The sequence below is a fragment of the Gouania willdenowi genome, unplaced genomic scaffold (assembly GCF_900634775.1).
Source record: "Gouania willdenowi unplaced genomic scaffold, fGouWil2.1 scaffold_344_arrow_ctg1, whole genome shotgun sequence".
NCBI lineage: Eukaryota > Metazoa > Chordata > Actinopteri > Blenniiformes > Gobiesocidae > Gouania > Gouania willdenowi.
In genome coordinates, this window is record NW_021145107.1 from 34,414 (window position 1) to 52,097 (window position 17,684).

At 40.4% G+C, this 17,684-nt stretch overlaps 1 protein-coding gene across 3 annotated transcripts; it reads right to left on the reverse strand.

Moving 5' to 3' along the window:
• Positions 1-2,265: 2,265 nt before the first annotated feature.
• On the reverse strand, positions 2,266-15,232 carry LOC114459778 (neuronal pentraxin receptor-like). Of its 3 annotated transcripts, none has more exons than XM_028441920.1 (6): positions 15,044-15,232; positions 14,170-14,889; positions 9,602-9,998; positions 8,081-8,322; positions 5,172-5,351; positions 2,266-2,606 (listed from the first exon to the last, which is right to left on the reverse strand). In XM_028441920.1, the coding sequence occupies exons 2-6, from the start codon at positions 14,878-14,880 to the stop codon at positions 2,361-2,363; spliced, it is 1,776 nt and encodes a 591-aa protein (XP_028297721.1). In that variant the 5' UTR covers positions 14,881-14,889; positions 15,044-15,232; the 3' UTR covers positions 2,266-2,360. The 3 variants fall into 3 exon arrangements, with proteins under 3 accessions (XP_028297721.1, XP_028297722.1, XP_028297723.1); XM_028441921.1 differs by lacking the exon at positions 2,266-2,606 and adding an exon at positions 3,978-4,554 and having other exon boundaries at positions 15,044-15,230; XM_028441922.1 differs by lacking the exon at positions 2,266-2,606 and adding an exon at positions 3,978-4,557 and having other exon boundaries at positions 15,044-15,230.
• Between the last annotated feature and the right edge of the window lie 2,452 nt (positions 15,233-17,684).

Below are 17,684 nucleotides of genomic sequence, written 5' to 3' on the forward strand. Positions count from 1 at the left end.
GACCCTAAGGTTGAGATGGGCGGATTTGGCCCCCGGGCCTTGAGTTTGACACGTGAATGAAACCAATCCTTGTTTTGGTCCAGGCTTCTTCTTTTCTCTTCCAATCCATTGATTACTTTGCTTTGTAATACAATTAGAAACAGCCTGTAGATAATGATGGTATTACACAACCTATGTGGTTTATTCTTTACACAGTTCTTATGATATCAGACATTAGACCATGTGTTTTATTTCATTCATTCATTCTTTTCTCCTGTATGGGTAACTTTAACACTTAATGTTGACAAGTTTCCATAAATAAATGCAGTAAATATGATTGCAATTGTAATCCTTTACAATCCTTACAAAACAAAATGCCTTGAAAAGTCTTTGATCAGCATTTTTGTATTAATAAAATTGATTAAATAACATGTATTTTTATATAGTGGGGATTGTATTACCAGTAATGATATAATTGCATGTGCGAGAAATGCTTTAAAATGACTTATTTCCTTGTTTTAACCTCACTCTCAGAGTAAACTAATGCTACAGTTAAGATGGAGTTAATTCATCTTTACTTGCTTTAATGACATTTGCTTGCATTCAGAATTTCAAATAAATCAAAACAAACAAACAAACAAACAAAGAGGTCGAGCAGCTTGTTTTTGTTCCCACATGTTGGGCCTGTTTCTGCTTTATCAGCACGTTACGTATCACTTAGTCCTCGAGGTGAACCAAAGGCCATGGTAGCAACAATAGCAGAGACACGTTACACATTTATACGACCACTGTATCACTAACTGTAGCCGACATATTCAACGTAGAAGCACACAGTTCATTTTCTCTTCTTTTTCAATAATATGTTCAGAATTTCTTTCATTCAGGGAACTTTTATTAGTAAATTTCCTTTGATCTCCTGACATGTTTCGACCGTCAACTGCCAGTGTTCCTCAGAGGCATCTGCTGATCACTTTGATGTGTCCTTACTAAGGGTGTAACGATTCCTCCATGAGATTGATGAATCGATTCATATTCCTACAATCCAACTACATCAATCTGTGCTCGGCAAGTTGGCCTTCCTAATGACATTAAGCAATCAAAACCTTTAGTCACTGAATCGTATCGAATCGCTGTAAATTAACCAATATCATCCATGAATCGAATCGGAAACAAAGAATCGTGATTCCAATCGAATCGTTGCTAAAACGAATCGTTACACCTCTAGTCCTTGTGAGTTTTTTCTGGGTGTGGCCAACTTGACAGTTCTGTCAGGCTGGCCACGCCCCCTGTCGCCCAATGGTCTCTGGAGAAGAGAGTCCCAGGTGTGGGAACGGGAAAGAACCCATAAGGACACTTCAAAGCGATCAGCAGATGCCTCTGAGGAAGACTAGGTGAGTAGAAACATGTCAGTAAAGCTGGGCAATATATTGAGATTAAAGATATATCAAGTTTTCTATTTTGGCGAAATAGAAAATTACAATATCGTAGATGACAAAATACAAAAAAAGCTCATATATTTTATAGCTTATTTTGTATTAAAAAACTGGTTTTGCGAGTCGCTGCTTTAACTACTACTCAAAACACCATGAAAAGCGCAGTTAGATGAACTTCTGAGTGCGTTCTAACCCAGACCCTCCCCTAAACAAGCCACACTACAGAACTCACTCACATGTGCTGTCCCTTAGAGGAGAAAAAGACTAAAGTGGCACATATTGTGCAGCTGTTCGCATCAGCAAATTTAACCCAGAATTGCCTTACTGGTAAGACTTATTAGTAATTAAACATATATCATATATTGTCATTTTGAGAAACAATATCGAGATATGAGTTTTGGTCAATATCGCCCAGCTCTATACATGTCAGGAGGTCAAAGTTAATCTCCTGAATAAATGAAAACCTTAAAGTATTATCTATAAGAGTCGCTCCTGTTTATGATAAACATCTTCTTCTTTTGCTTCTCATTGAGTGACAAAAAACAAATCAAGAAAAATCACTTGAAATAATTTGACTCAAACCAAGCGCTACACGATGACAAAAGGACAAACATGGTGTCAGCGTGAAACCATCAGACAGGTTCCTATTGAAGCTCTGTTTATACATTTCATCCTGTCTTCAGTCCTCTGGAATAGTTCATGCAGCCATGTTCACTAACGTCACTCTGTGTATCAAACACCAAGAAACACACAAGCCATGACATCATCACAAAAGAATGAACACGTACACCACTCTCTGCAGTCAGTGGAACGACCCCCCCCCCCCCCCCCCCCCCCCCCCCCCCATCCCCGCTCTCACACAACCACCTGTGAAGGTGCTGGTCCTCAGGAGGTCCAGCTAACTGCTAACTGCTAACAGCTAACTGCTAACCCTGCATTGGTTCCAATTCACAGTTTGGAGCTGGAGGGGCTCGACCTCTGACCCACGTGGCACGGGTCCAGGGACTCCTTGGTGGCGCCACCGTAGACGTCCACGTCATGGTCGGTCCAGGGGGCGATGTTCCCCAAAGCCGAGGAGCTGCAGTCGGCGAGCGCTGCCACCTCCGCTGGTTTCAGGACCCGGTCCCATAAGTTAAACTGGGAGAGCTCACCAACCAGGGCCTGGGACGCATCGAAACGCCCTCCCAGCGTGTCCTGGAGGTGAGAAGATCACAGATAAATATTAAACAATATCTAATGTGATAATAATACAATAACCTCTAAAACAGGGGTTCTCAACCCCCTCCCACGAGACACTAGGAGGGGGTCACCAGATGCCTTCAAGAAACTAAGAATATTTTCTGAACAATTTGAGCTCAATTTTTGCTTCTTTTGACCCTTTCTCTGCAACTACACCTAACTTACCATATTTTTTCTTGCCATATTTGTGCGCCTTTTAATGCATTTTTGCTACATTACTCCCATTTCTGACCCTTCTCCATGAAATTTCATGCCTTTTCTTCACATTTTTTCCACTTTTAAGACATTTTCAGCACTTATAAACCCTTTCCACCATTTTTCCACCTAATGTTGCACGTGTTGACCAATTATTGTCACTTTTAGCCTCTTTTCACCATATTTCATGATTATTTTTGCCAATTAAACCACAGTCATGATTTGTCATGCATTATTTGCCAGATTATACTAATTGTTCCTACTAGTTGTTCCAATGTTGACACTTTGAACCCTTTTTACCACTTTTTCTGTCCATTTTTGTCTACTCTAATTGGCAACTTTTAACCAATTTCTGTGGTTTTTAAAATCCCATTTCACCACCTTTCCCACCATTTTTGGTCACTTTGAACCCATTTTATTTTTGATTAAAACAATGATTTCCATCTTTAAGATGACTATAATAATAATAATAAACGTTCCTGGATAACAGTGGATATTATTCAGATGAATAAATAAATGTGGTTATCACAGATTCATAGAACAATAAACCATCATTTTACTGACTTTATGGATGGACCCCAAAAATCTCTCCCCTTTATTCCCCCTTATAGATGGTCCTGTCTCCACATGACTGTTCTTCAATGTTCATGTCTGTGTTCAACCACCTTCAGCTACAGTGGGGGTTTTAATCACAAATAAAATGGGTTAAAAGTGACCACAAATGGTGGGAAAGGTGATTAAATGGGATTTTTAGAAACCATAGGAATGTGTTAGAAGTTGCATATTAAAGTGGACAAAAAAGGTGGTAAAAAGGGTTTAAAGTGTCAATATTGGAACAATTAGTGGGAGACATTCATTTAAAATGGCAAATAATGGCATGACATCGCGAATGTGGTTAAAAAGGCAAAAATAAGAATGAAATATGGTGAAAAGAGGTTAAAAGTAACAAAAATAGGTCAACATATGTGACATTAGGTGGAAAAGTGGTGGAAAGGGTTTATAAGTGCTGAAAATGTCTTAAAAGTGGAAAGAATGTGAAGAAAAGGCATTGAAATGTGATGGAGAAATGTAAGAAATATGGCAAGAAAAAGTGATGAAAATAGGTTAAAATATGGCAAGTTTGGTGTGGTTGTAGAAAAAGGGTAAAAAGGAGCAAAAATGGACTGAAATTGTTCAGAAAGAAGAAGAAGTTAGGCTGTCTGGCTGCTAATAAGGATTAAATCTGGGAAAATGTGTCAATGTGTTTCCAGTAGATATTAATCACTAAAATGTATCTATTGTTGCATCATGAAGAGCTTTTCATCAGCAGGTTTAAACTCAGCGTTTATGTAACGTTGATGTTTTCTGATGAAGACGAAGGTCAGCCCTGAGTGATGATGAAGAGCTGCTGATGACTTCCTGGATCTATTTACGCCCACGGAATAGTTCATCATCATCGATTCTTCCTGACCTTCTCTCTTCACCCTCCTCTTCATCAACACTTCTTTTTCTTCATCTGTCCATCATCAGCTGTTTCCATCCATCCATCTAATCCTCCGCTTCATCCATCCATCCATCTTTCATTATTAATCCTCTTCCAATCACATCAATCATCTCTAACTGAGATTGTTCTCAGCATCAATACATGCTTTTATCTCCAAATCTCATCATTCTCTGATTTTCTATCTTCCACACATTTATGATTTATTCATGTTACAGTAAGTATCATCTACTATTTGACCCATTCAACGTTCATGGAAGAAGAAGAAGAAGAAGAAGAAGAAGAAGAAGAAGAAGAAGAAGAAGAAGAAGAAGAAGAAGAAGAAGAAGAAGATTATTTTCTGTGTTGAAGATTAAAAATGATCAACCAAATGATTAGAAATTATTTCAGTTGATTATAGATTTATTTGTTTAGAACAAAACTAAAGAGTTTAGAAAGTCCATCATTTTTCTCATCCAACCCTCTGTCCGTCCATCCATACATGAATCAATCCATCCATCCTTTCATCCATCCTTTCATCCATCCTTTCATCCATTTATCTATCATTCCATCCATCCATCCACTCATGCTTCCATCATCCATTTATTGATTCATCTATTCATTCATTCATTTATCCATCCATCCCTCCATCCAACCATCCTCTGTCCATCATCCACCTAACCACCCACGCATCCAATCATCCATTCATCTATCATCCATCCATCCATCCACCCATGCATCTATATCCATCCATTTATCCATCCGACCACCTATTCACCCACCCAACCATCTAACCATCCTAAAATTGTTCATCCATCCATCCATCCATCCATCCATCCATCCAGCCATCCATCCATCCATCCTACCTGCTCCTGTCCCAGGATCAGAACTCCTCCAGGTTTGATTGGATGCCAGGCAGCTAGCCCCTCCCCTCTGCCCTTCATCTTTCCTCCCTGATAAGCTTTCCACACTCCGTCCCTCAGCGTCCAGCTCACACAGATGTGCTGCCACTCGTCCTGAGGCAGCGACAGAGGTAACTGCGCCACCTGTGGTGGAGGAGGGTACAGCAGCTTATACAACAACATGTCAACAAACCATCAGGATGGAATTAACACTGAACATGTGGAACATTAACTCCTCTCTACAATCACTCCATTTTTTATTATCCATAATGAACCTTCTGGGATTATTTATTGTTAAATGTGTAGTTCTCAAAGGTTCATGATTTATTTATCTGTTTTTTTACAGCCTTTGCTCATTGATGACTCAATAAAAGGATGGATTGATGTCCCAAACCCAACATAAACAATGACTCACTTCCCACTGATGAAACCATCAATTCACATCTGACACATGGTCACTTCAATGTTTTCATGCATTAAAAACAATTACAATAAGGCACATGTGTCAAACTCAAGGCCCGGGGGCCAAATCAGGCCCTTGTAAACATTCAATCAGGCCCACAGCTGGGCAAAGTAAAAATGACTGAGAAATCACGGTGTGAATGACCAGATAATGTAGTTATGATATCTCAGTACGGTTGCAAAGGGTCGTAAAATATGTGGCAAATTCCCACAGGAACTGAAGCTCGGGAAATTTGACAATGTTAAAAAAAAGAAACTTCATGGGAATTATTTATTAAAAATGAACCTGAAATTGGGAGTATTTTTAAATCACTGTATCATAACCAAACATAAATATTGGCCTCCATGCAAAATAATAGACTTTAAAAAGAAAATATTATTTCAACAGATTTATTTGAAAGTATAACTTTACAATTATTCAAGTGAAGTTTCATTGAATTTGTCACAAATCCAATGAAACTCAACAATATTTTCAGGGGTTCACAGTTTCCCCATGTTTGTAGAACATGATAAAAGTTGTTTTTACTCTTGAATTGTTGGAACAAACCTAGTTTTTCCAAAATTCTCAAATTATTTGACAAAATTTCCCCAAATTGAAATGATATTGTTACTCCCTGTCATCCCCTGCTTGGATATTGTTGGTGCGTTATATACATCAATGTTTCTTAAGTTGGGGTATGCAATGACAATACAGGGGTACTTGAGAGAGAGAAAGAGAGAGAGAGAGGGGAGGAAATCACCAAATGAAAGCATGAAAAACGTGGAGTTTTATAATGTTTATTTTTAGTTTAAAATCATAATAATGATGATGGAAATTATCTTGATTAGAATATGAACTGAAAATACTAGAGTCATTGTTGGTTCCACATCAGGCGGGAGTGACTAGAAATGATAAAAACTATAGAAATAAATCTATTCAGGAGGCACGACATGGTGTTTCTTTCCACTTCTATACAAAGTTAGATTATTTAACGGGTGTTAAAATGATGCTCTATAGTTGAGTTCCGGTTATGGCACAGTGCTGAGCAGACTCAAAGAATCTAGCAACTAAATATCTACAAATAACCCTGACCACCGTATACGCTCTTTATTTGTTATTTTTCATAGTATTTTGAGCAAAATGTTCAAGTCGGACAAAGAGGTTATTTGAGCCAAAAAAGTTTGAGAACCACTGATCTACATACATGCTTTTATATCATTTATACATGGAAATGCAAAGTAGCACTTATGTTGAAATTATTCCATTCCAAACCTCTGTATTAACGCTTTTATAGCAAAAGAATCTCACATAGAGATTGTTGCTATGATGTACCATTTAAAGATGTGTAGAGTGTGTAGATGCATAGGAGTGTGTAGAATTTAGATTTGAATGATTTCAACAATTACAGACCTTCCATTTTAAGCAACATTTTAGAAAAACTTGTTTTTATTCAGCTGAATGAATTTTTAGCTGATTTTAATCAGTTTTAGAGTAAACCACAGCACAGAGACTGTCCTCCTGAAGATCTTAAATGACATTAGGTACAGTATAACCTGGACACAAAAAGACTGACAGTGTTGGTTCTACTGGACTTAGTGCAGCCTTTGATACCGTAGACCACAACATTATTTTAGATAGACTCATACACCTAGCGGGCCAATATTACAGAATCCAGTGGCACGTGTCCTGATGAAGACCAGGAGGCGGGAACACATTGCGCCCATTTTAAAATTGCTGCATTGGCTCCCCGTGTGTCTCAGGATCCATTTTGAGGTTTTCTTACTGGTTTTTAAGTGTCTTAATGGTCTAAAGCCTTCTTATTTTTCAGGACTACTTTTACCCTATGAACCTTCTCAAACCCTGAGGTCCTCCGACGCTGGCCTTTTAATAGTTCCTACAGTCAAGACTCGCACTCATGGTTCCAGTTTTTCGATCTTTCATGTTTTTATTTTTAGCTTTTGTTATTTTCATAGTTTTAGGATTGTTCTTTTGTTGTTTCTATAGTTTTAGGATTATCTTTTAGGATTACTACCCCAGTGTTTCCTCTGCACTGGGGGCTATGAGGGGCCGTGGTTGCAGTGGTCCTGTATCGTGGCCCTCAGTGATGGTGAATAGCTTTTGCTATTTTGCTGTGCTGGGGGCTCTGTCTCAGCACCCTCTGCCCACGGTGTGTGTGCTGCTCCTGGTGCAGACGGCTCCTTCTGATGCCTCCTTACCTACTGTAGATCCTCTGTACCCAGCCATGTGCCATTGTCCTTATTTTGATTTTTGTGTCTGTGTGCGGTGGACGGGTTTGTGTGGGGTGGGTGTATTTTAAACTATGTAAAAGCACTTTGAGCTACATTTTGTATGAAAAGTGCTTTTTATAAATAATTGATTGATTGATGTGTAGGAGTGTGTAGATGTGTTGAGTGTGTAGATGCTGCGTTACCTTGTCATTAATGAGCAGCTCCACAGGGTTGTGAACACCCTGTAACAGCACCAGCTCATTGGGCTGACCCGGCACGGAGTAGGAAAACGGGGTCCCGATGCCTCCTTCCTTGGCCTTGAGCCAGATGCAAGCGGTGAAGGCGTACATCTCCGTTATCTCCCTTCTCACCAGGCCGTACATGTAGTTGGTCCTCATGGGGAAGGACAGGATGAAGCCGTCAGGAAAGGAAGGTTCTGTCAATGCTGAGGAAACAGAGGAGAGGTGGTGATGAGTATTTATCCACTGTTTGTACACATGCAGTGGATGTTTCTCTGTCTTCATCAACTCCTGCACAGATTATCATCAGACGTCTGCAACAAGTGACCTTTACTCACTACTTTTCTCACATAAAGGTGGTTTAGAGCAGGGGTTCTCAACCTTGGGGTCACGAGACACTGGGAGGGGGTCCCCAGATGCCTTCAAGAAAATAACAATCTTTTGCAAACAAAACACTTTTTCTGCAACTACACCAAACTTGCCATATTTGAACCAATTTTCATCACTTTTTCTTGACATATTTTAATGCATTTTTGCTACATTACTTTTTTCTACATCATTTTCCAATTCCTTTTCTGCACATTTTTTCCACTTTCAAAACAATTTAGGCATTTATAAACCATTTCCACCACTATTCCATTTAATGTCACATATGTTGACTCATTATTGTCACTTTTAACCTCTTTTCACCATATTTAATGCTTATTTTTCTCCAACTTAACCACATTCACAAGTTTTTATGTCCATTATTTGCCAGTTTAAACTAATTGTTTCTACTTTTTAAATTGCATTACCCCAACTCCCCCCATTTCTGCCACTTTTAAGCCAATATTGACATTTTGAATCCTTTTTACCACTTTTTATGTCTGTTTTTGTCAAACAACATTTGCAACTTTTAACCAATTTCTGTGGTTTTTAAAATTCCATTGGTCTCTTTGAACCCATTATATTTCTGATTAAAACAAGGATTTCCATCTTTAAGATGACTGTAATAATAATAAACATTCCGGGATAACAGTGGATATTATTCAGATGAATAAATAAATGTGGTTATCACAGATTCATAGAACAATGGACCATCATTTTACTGACTTTATGGATGGACCCCAAAAATCTCTCCCCTTTATTCCCCCTTATAGATGGTCCTGTCTCCACATGACTGTTCTTCAATGTTCATGTCTGTGTTCAACCACCTTCAGCTACAGTGGGGGTCCCCGCCCTCTGGGACCTTTATTTTGGGGGTTGTGGACTGAAAAGGTTGAGAACAACTGCTTTAAAGTTCTTCCTTCTTGCCCACAGGTCTGAAACAGCCTCAACGTGTCTTAAATTCACATCTCTGCACTAATCAGGTTAGTTTTACTCATTGTGTTCATCAAACATTCATCATCAGCTTCTTCTATCAAACTCTCCCATCCTTCCTCCTAACTGTGACGCACTCCCCTCCCTCACTAAACCCCCACAGACTCTGAACCCCCACAGACTCACTGTGCTCCAGCTCAGCCACGCGGTGGTTGACATTATCTATTCCCTGGTTGATCTTCTCGTGCTGACCGTGCGTCTCTTTCCTCATGGCTTGTCGCTCCTTCTCCAACATCTTTATCTTCCTCTCCAGCTCTCCCTCCAGGTCCTCCACCCTCCAGGTACCCTTCACTCGCCCTGCACCAGGCTTGGTGGGGGGCTTGGGGGCAGGAGAGGCTGGAGAAGTTGGCCGCCGGTGGCTCCCTGGGGGAGCCGCTCCTCCTGGGGGAGAAGGAGAACTTCCTGTGGGCGATGCTGGAAGCTTCCCAGTGCTTCCTGTTGGGTTGGTGCCCCTATTGTTGCTGGTGCTGCTGCTGCCCATGGACGTGTCGTTCAGGTTTAAAGCAGGTGGACCAATTTCAGCCTAAACACAGGGATGCAAGGACCATTAAAACATTTTATTTACAAGAGAAATAAACTGTGGACCAGTCGCTAACAATCTAAGCTAACACACACTTTACTAAGGGTGCTCAAGCCCTCGGTCTCTGTAACAGCAGCAACATGATGCTAATGCTAATGCCAACTCACCAACAACGACTCTTTCTTTCATTTTTTAATAGAAATGCTGCTAATTATCACTGTATAAATATTTTGTTTAAAAACTATTTGTTGATCATCATTGACGGTGATGGGCAGTAATGCATTAGAAGTAACATGGTACTGTAATCTGATTACTTTTCCCAATTATAGTAAAGTAAGCTATTAAATATTTTCCTGCTAACAGGCTGCGTTGCTGCGTTACTAAATGAATCACTTCTGTTTGTTGGGCGTATGGCGTTTTATCGTGCATTATAAGCCAGTCGTATTTATTTATTTTTTTTGCATTAAAACCCAGTCATTGAGCATAGCGTTAGTTCAGGCAGGCCACGGACGTCAAGCCAGCCACACCTCCAATCAACCAACAGCCCAGATTGGCTCCCTATTGGCCAAAGCATACAGGAGGCACTAATTAAACTGTGACAGCTGCCTCATACTCATACCACCTCAGTAAGCATCTCGCAACCCACTTACGCCCCAACTCCTCCAGGTCAGTACGTATCCAACCAACTGGGTGTCATTTCATTGTCATTAGCATTTGCTTTGATCTGTTCCAGGGGGTTTCTGCTAACTGCTCTCCTTGCTTTAGCCTTTAGCTAGGGCTCATGGAAGGTCGGGGAGTAGGGTGCTCCCAGCCTCCGGCTTTCCACGTAAACACGCGGAAATGGCAAGGAGGTTCCAGAACAGACCCATACCCCCAAATATAAGCATGCATATCAACGTAAAGCGCTTGAAGGCGCTATATACTGTAAATACCAATGCATTATTATTATAACCCAGTCAGCCACCGTAGTCTCTCAAATCAATGACGTAAGCGGTGTAACATCATTGGTCATGAAACAACAACAAAATCACACAGAAGACCATTTATTTTGTCCTGTTAATGCTCTGATTGGTCATTAATCTAAACGCTAATTCCCGTGGTTCAGAACAGTCATATTTTTGTGTCTCTGCTGTGATAAAGGCCCATCTCTGCTTTAGGTGATCAAACTGTTATCAACAACATGAAGTGAAGGATTATTGGCTCAGATCTCAAAGAAAGAACCCATCATTAATGTTATCCTCAAAGCTTTGTTTTGCAAAAACTAAAATATGGAGAAACATGTATATTGTTATGAGTTTAATACATTATATCTACACAATGTGGAGCGTTTGGGACACATTGGATTAAACAAACCTAAAGATTTGAAACTGAATCATCAAATACTGTAAAAAGCAACATTAGGAGCAGGAAACAGTGGTTGCTGTGTTGTAGGTCTGGTCTCTAACTACATTAAGGAGTGTGAGTGACATCATGGGCTGAAAAAGAAGCTGCTTCGTGAGGAACCGACTGTGTATGTGATACATGATATCAATAGATCTGCTGAGGCAGGACTGACTGGACCGGGAAGTGCACTAAATAAATCTCACCCCCACTTGGAACTGACTCTGCATGATGAAAGGCCTGGGGGTGGCATGGTGTTGGTGATGGTGATGCAGCACAATGTGTGGAGGACTCACACAAACATGACCCCTTCTCACAAACACATCCCAACACCAACACTCTCCTCCTCCTCCTCCTCCTCCTCCTTTCCTGTCAGCTACACAGGCTTCATCTTTTATTTATGTCCCTATCTCTCGCAGTTGGACGCTGAGCTAAAGGTTGGAGAAGGTTGACAAGATGGGAGAGGTGGGGGGGTCAGCAGGTGGAACGATTTCCCATGGGGCCGTGAGATGAGAAGCACCATTGTCACATGTTCTCTCAATAGAGGAGAAAGAGGTGAAGAAAGAGGGCGAGCAGGAGAAATATATCAGCACCAACAAGATACTCCTCAATATGGAATTGTTTGGTTTTTGTTCTTGACAATTTTATATTTTCCACCAAGTGCAATGAGACGATTTATTGGCCACGTTTACATGGGAGCTTTAATTCCTCTTTAATTTAGACTAAAAGTTAAATCCTCTTTAAAATGACCATATAAACACTTAATTCCTAATTCAAATTTAATTCCAAATTAAACTGAAATCTGAATAAGGTGGCTGGTTTATTCCGATATCAGTTCCAAATCAAATAATTCCTCTTACTTGTAAACACTTAATTTCGCTTTAAATTAATTATGGACGTTCTGCGCATGCGCGACTTGCCGCGATGACACGCTGGTGATGACATAGTCTAAGATGGCCGCCCACACTAGAGCCGAGATGATTTATTTAATAAGAGCCTTAAAATATATGGATTTAATGAAAAGAGTGGACGGACAGAAGCGAAAACGTTTGGATATTCACATGGACAAACTTATTATACACACACGGACCTCGGCTAATGATGTGCGGATCATTATAAAGTTAATTATTCACTCAACGTCCTGTAGGTGGAGGTAAAGCAGCTGTTGCATTAACCACTGGCTTTGATTGACCAAAGTACGGACTTCTATCTCTTTCTCCTGCTCCGCAGAGCAAAGTGAAACCGGATGTCATTGTCGAGCTGCTGCTTCAAAATAAAAGAGAAAACAGTCTTATTTTGTGGTCTTCTATGTTGAAGCTGAAAAGAAAAGGTTTGTTGTGGGTTTTTTCCCACTAGACCTGAATATGTCACATTCTCCCCTAATCAGAACCCTTCCCAACCCCCAGACTTAAAGCCGAATTAAATAAAGCCATTTCCATGTAAACACGAAGCCGAACACTTTAATTCTGAATAATTTGATTTGGAAAAGGTAATAACAAATTAGAAAAAAACATCATGTAACCGTGGCCATTGTTGTAATTAGCACTATATAAATAAAGTTGAATTTAATTTAATGATCCATAAAACTCATGTAGACACATTTCATGCTGACATATTCAGAGACCCTCAATTCTGCTACTGATTAAACTTCCTGTTAACTTCAAAACAAGAGCACTATTTACAAAAGAGTTGAAAAAAATAAAAAATTAAAAAAATAATGGAAGACAAGAAGAGATACTTTTATTTTACTTTTCCTTATGACATCCTCGCTCACAAACCTCCTCAAATCATATCTCATTTTATCTTTCACATTTTGTCATCTCATTATTTTTTATTATTATTTTACCTAATTCTTTTCCAGCATTTTTTTTTTTTTTTACACATTCACACATTTATTTGCTTATCCTATAGTTACTGGGACTGTTGGTCATGCTAAAGTGGACAATCAATTACCAGTTCACAGACTCCTTTAGAAACCCTTTTCTTTTGGCACTGAGAGTGCATATATATATAATCAACCTGCTGACAGAGAACATGCAAATTTCACATACATGTGACCAGGGCTATTTTTTTATTTCTTTTTAAAAGAAGTTGTTTAGTATTTTTAGTATTTTTTCTATTATTGTCAGGAGGAAAAGCTAAGGAAGCTTGTTTCCACCACTAAAAACTTAAAAATCATATGGAAAGTCATAATTATGAGAAAAATATTTTTATGTAAAGTTGCAAAGAAACATAAAATAATTTTGCAATAAAGACATATTTATGTACTTCTATTATGTTCTAACCGTGTGTTGAATTCCAAGAACTGAATAAACAGCCAAAATATGTGTTTTGAATGAATTATTATTATTATTTAAAGTGTAATTAAGAACGGTAACAGTAAGTGTCGGTGATGCAAATGCTCAGTTTATACCTCATAATTGCGACTTTAGTAAATCATAATTATGACTTGCCGTGGTGATTTTTATTTAATGTTTTAGTGGCTTCCACAGAAACCTGACTGGCACCCAAATAATAAATTGAAGGAATTTGATCAAATAAAAAAATAAAAAATTTAAAAAAATGACCAAAAAAAAAAAAAAAAACAGGCAGAGAAATTAGTTTTTTTTAATATAAAACATTGAAATTAGCATAAAAACATTGAGATTAAGAACCATAAAAAAATAAATACATAATAATTATTTATTTTCAATTTTTTACACGTTTGAACCATGTTTTTGTCCCAATTTTTTTTTTTTTTTTTTAAATAAAAACAAACAAACAAACAAACAAAAAAACCCAATCGTTCTCTCACCTCCAGTTTCTCGATGCGGTCCTTCAGGTCCATGATGGCCCGGGCCAGCTCCTCCACAGCCCGGGCCGTCTGCAGCTGCGCGGCGGCCGAGGAGCTCACCTCGTCCCCGGCCATGACGCGGCGGTTTCCGCTCCAGGCTGCGACGCTCCGCTCCGGGACGGTCCTGTCGTCCTCCAGGCCGCTCTCACAGTCGCTCAGCTTCCCGGTCAGCTCCCGGATGGTCCTCTGGTCCATGAGGATCTGGTCGTTCTGTTGGAGAACCATCTGCCGGAGCTCCTCCGCCGTGGTGCGCAGGTCCTCGTCCCCGGTACCCAGCAGCGGTTCGTCCGCCTGCGGCTCCTTCAGCTCCTTGAGGTCCTTCAGCTCTTTACTCTTACACTCTCCCACCGGGAGCGGGGTGCAGATAAGGCGGCTGAAGCCGAACTGCTTGGCGGACCCTCCCCCGGTCTCCTTCCCCATGTTCAGCTCGTTCATGGTGGGCAGGTCCAGGCCGATGCCTCCGTAGGACCCGGACCCGGTCAGAGCTCCCAGAGGCCCGGCGTGGGCCACGGAGCCGCTGCCCAGAGGCTCCAGGAGCGGCTCCGGGGTCACAGTGCTGTTGTCGCCCAGAGAAGAGGCGCGTTTCCGGGGATAAACGCTGGCGATGATGCAGATGAGAGCCCCGAGGACGGCCAGCGTGCCCGCGCCTACGAGCACGACCACGAACTTCATGGTGACTGACTGTGGAGGTGGAGGTGGAGAGGACCAGATCAACACATCATCATCATCCACGGGTCTCAGAGTATTTTTGTTAGTTACGATTAGCTCCACATACATACATTATAAATGAATAAATTAGATAAATAAATAAATAAATGGATCCAGAGACACTTACTGTCCGTGTGTCTCTTCCTTCCTCTGGCTGCTGCTGCGGCTCCTCTCCACTGGCTGCTGTCGCTACGAAGGACCCGGAGATGCTGCCTCTCCCTCCGCCTGTTGCTAAGCTGCTCTCCTCCGTGCGTTACCATGGAGACGGTTGGGCGGGAAGGGAGGAGCCATGCTGCGGCCTTGCGTCATTCAGAGGAGAGTGGATGCTGTTGATCTCTCTGTTGCATCGATTGTGTGTGTGTGTGTGTGTGTGTGTGTGTGTGTGTGTGTGTGTGTGTGTGTGTGTGTGTGTGTGTGTGTGTGTGTGTGTGCGTGCGTGTGTGCGTGCGTGTGTGTGTGTGTGCGTGTGTGTGTGTGTGTGTGTGTGTGTGTGTGTGTGCGTGCGTGCGAGCGTGCGTGCGTGCGTGCGTGTGTGTGCGTGTGTGTGTGTGTGTGTGCGTGCGTGCGAGCGTGCGTGCGTGCGTGCGTGTGTGTGTGTGTGTGTGTGTGTGCGTGCGTGCGTGCGTGCGTGTGTGTGTGTGTGTTGCAAAATATATAATATACATTGTACATTTTCTCATTGATTGAAACCAAAGGGTCGAACATCAGAAATAAAATGGGTTGAAAGTGACCAAAAATGGTGGAAAAGGTGGTGAAATGGGATATTTTTTTAAAACAAAAATTGGTAAAAGTTGAAAATTAGAGTGGGCAAAAACGGACAGAGAAAGTGGTAAAAAAAAATGGTTCCAAGTGTCAATATTGGTGTAAAAGTGGCAGGAATGGAGGGAGGGGGAGTTGTGGTAGTGTAATTTAAAAAGTAGGAGCAATTATTTTAAAGTGGCAAATAATGGGCATGGCAAATCGTGAAAGTGGAAACGTTGGCAATAAATAAATAAAAAAATAAGCATGAATTATGATTAAAAAAAAGAAATTAAAAGTGACAATAATGGTATTGGGTGGAAAAGTGGTGGAAAGGGTTTACAAGTGCTGAAAATGTCTTGAAAGTGGAAAATATGTGCAGAAAAAGCATTTACAGGTAAATGTGATGGAGAAGTGTCAGAACTGGGAGTAATGTAGTAAAAATGCATTAAAATAAGCAAAAATATGGCAAGAAAAAGTAATGAAAATAGGTTAATAATATGGAAAATTTGGTGTAGTTGCAAAAAAAAATGGTAAAAATAAGCAAAAATGGGCTCAAATTGTTTAAAAAAAAATCCTAGTGTCTTGAAAACATCTGGGGACCCCCTTCAAGCATCTCACAACCAAAAATGGGGTCCTGACACCAAGGTTGAGAACCCCTGCTCTAAGGAAATGGGAAACCAAATGTTGGATTATTCACACACTGATAGGAAACTAAAGTGGTTTCAGACCACAAAGGTTAGATTTACCTCATACTGGTGCTTGTAAATACAATTATACTGTGGAACTATATAATAATGAATATTAATAAACCTGAAGGGGGAAGTCTGGTGTTTTCACTGTACATAATAAGTTAAGTTAAAGCAGTTTGTTTCTAAAGGCTGAGTTTGGTCCATCCTCACTGAACAGACTGAGATAGGTGTGTTTAAAGAAGGATTTGTGACTAATGAAAGCCATCGATCCACTCAAAGCTGGTGTAAATATTCATTTCAGAGTAAAGCTTAAAGGATAAATACCTATAGAATGATCAGTCATGTAAAACCCTAGAGAAAGATTGTTCTGTGGAAGTATTTGGAACAAAAGTGGCTCATGTTCTCCACCCTGTGGTTCATTCTGTCCTTTACAACTGACTTTATAGAGTAATGGGATAAGACAGCTATTAGGGCTGATACACAATACTGGGCTCACGATAACAATACGAGATGATATATTTAGAAAATAATCATGCTTTTATATGACTTTAACTCTGTACTTAATTACTCTGGGTATGAGCTTTACAACTCAATATGAATATTAATAAAATAACCAATGACATAAATAAAACACATATTTGCCATTAAAAGGGGGAGCTTTATGAAAAAATCACTTCAGAATGGTTTAGCTACAGTGATATACGTTCATTTAGCCTCATTCAGAAGGATAAAGTTGTCAAAGTTTTTTCCTCCCTCCCTTGTTATTCCACATTTTGTAAAAAGTCAGCCCTAAACGGGCCAGTTGGATTTTTCTCACATTGTGACATCGTAACGTGTGAAACTCCTCCTCCTGACAATCCTGGCTCCTCCTACCCTACATAAGTGGGAGGAGAAGGAAGACTGTTAATGATTTACTGTTGCTGTGATAAACACACACGCTGAAGTAGCGCTAAAGTAGTGTGTGTTCACGCCAGTGGGCGTGCACTGTAGCTGTTCCCACTCAACATTCTTAAAGCCAAAATATGGCGCTTAGGGGCGCTTCCATTTTGCAAATTTAACGTCATTTGGAGCCGGAGTCTGCGCAGTATGGTCTGGCGGGAGGAGTCACGTAACACGCCCCGCCCATTTAGAATACTGCTGATGACTTACGCAGCCCAGCTATGCCAAGAACATAACTAAGTATCTTACCCACTGGAAAATTCTACCAATGACGTGTTCAGATCATAAAGGTTAGTACTAAACCACCATTTATTTACACTCTAATATCTAGTTAAATGGCGTCTCGACTTTCCTTTTCAACGTAACTGATATTCACAAAGAGAGCTACGCAAGATCCGC

Bases quoted from the DNA above. Each gene is read 5' to 3' on its own strand.
- LOC114459778 (XM_028441920.1), bottom strand. From the start codon at position 14,880: ATGAAGTTCGTGGTCGTGCTCGTAGGCGCGGGCACGCTGGCCGTCCTC. The intron at 9,999-14,169 runs GTGAGAGAACGA...CCCTGTGTTTAG, and splicing joins ACCGCATCGAGAAACTGGAG to GCTGAAATTGGTCCACCTGC. The intron at 8,323-9,601 runs GTGAGTCTGTGG...CTGTTTCCTCAG, and splicing joins CGTGGCTGAGCTGGAGCACA to CATTGACAGAACCTTCCTTT.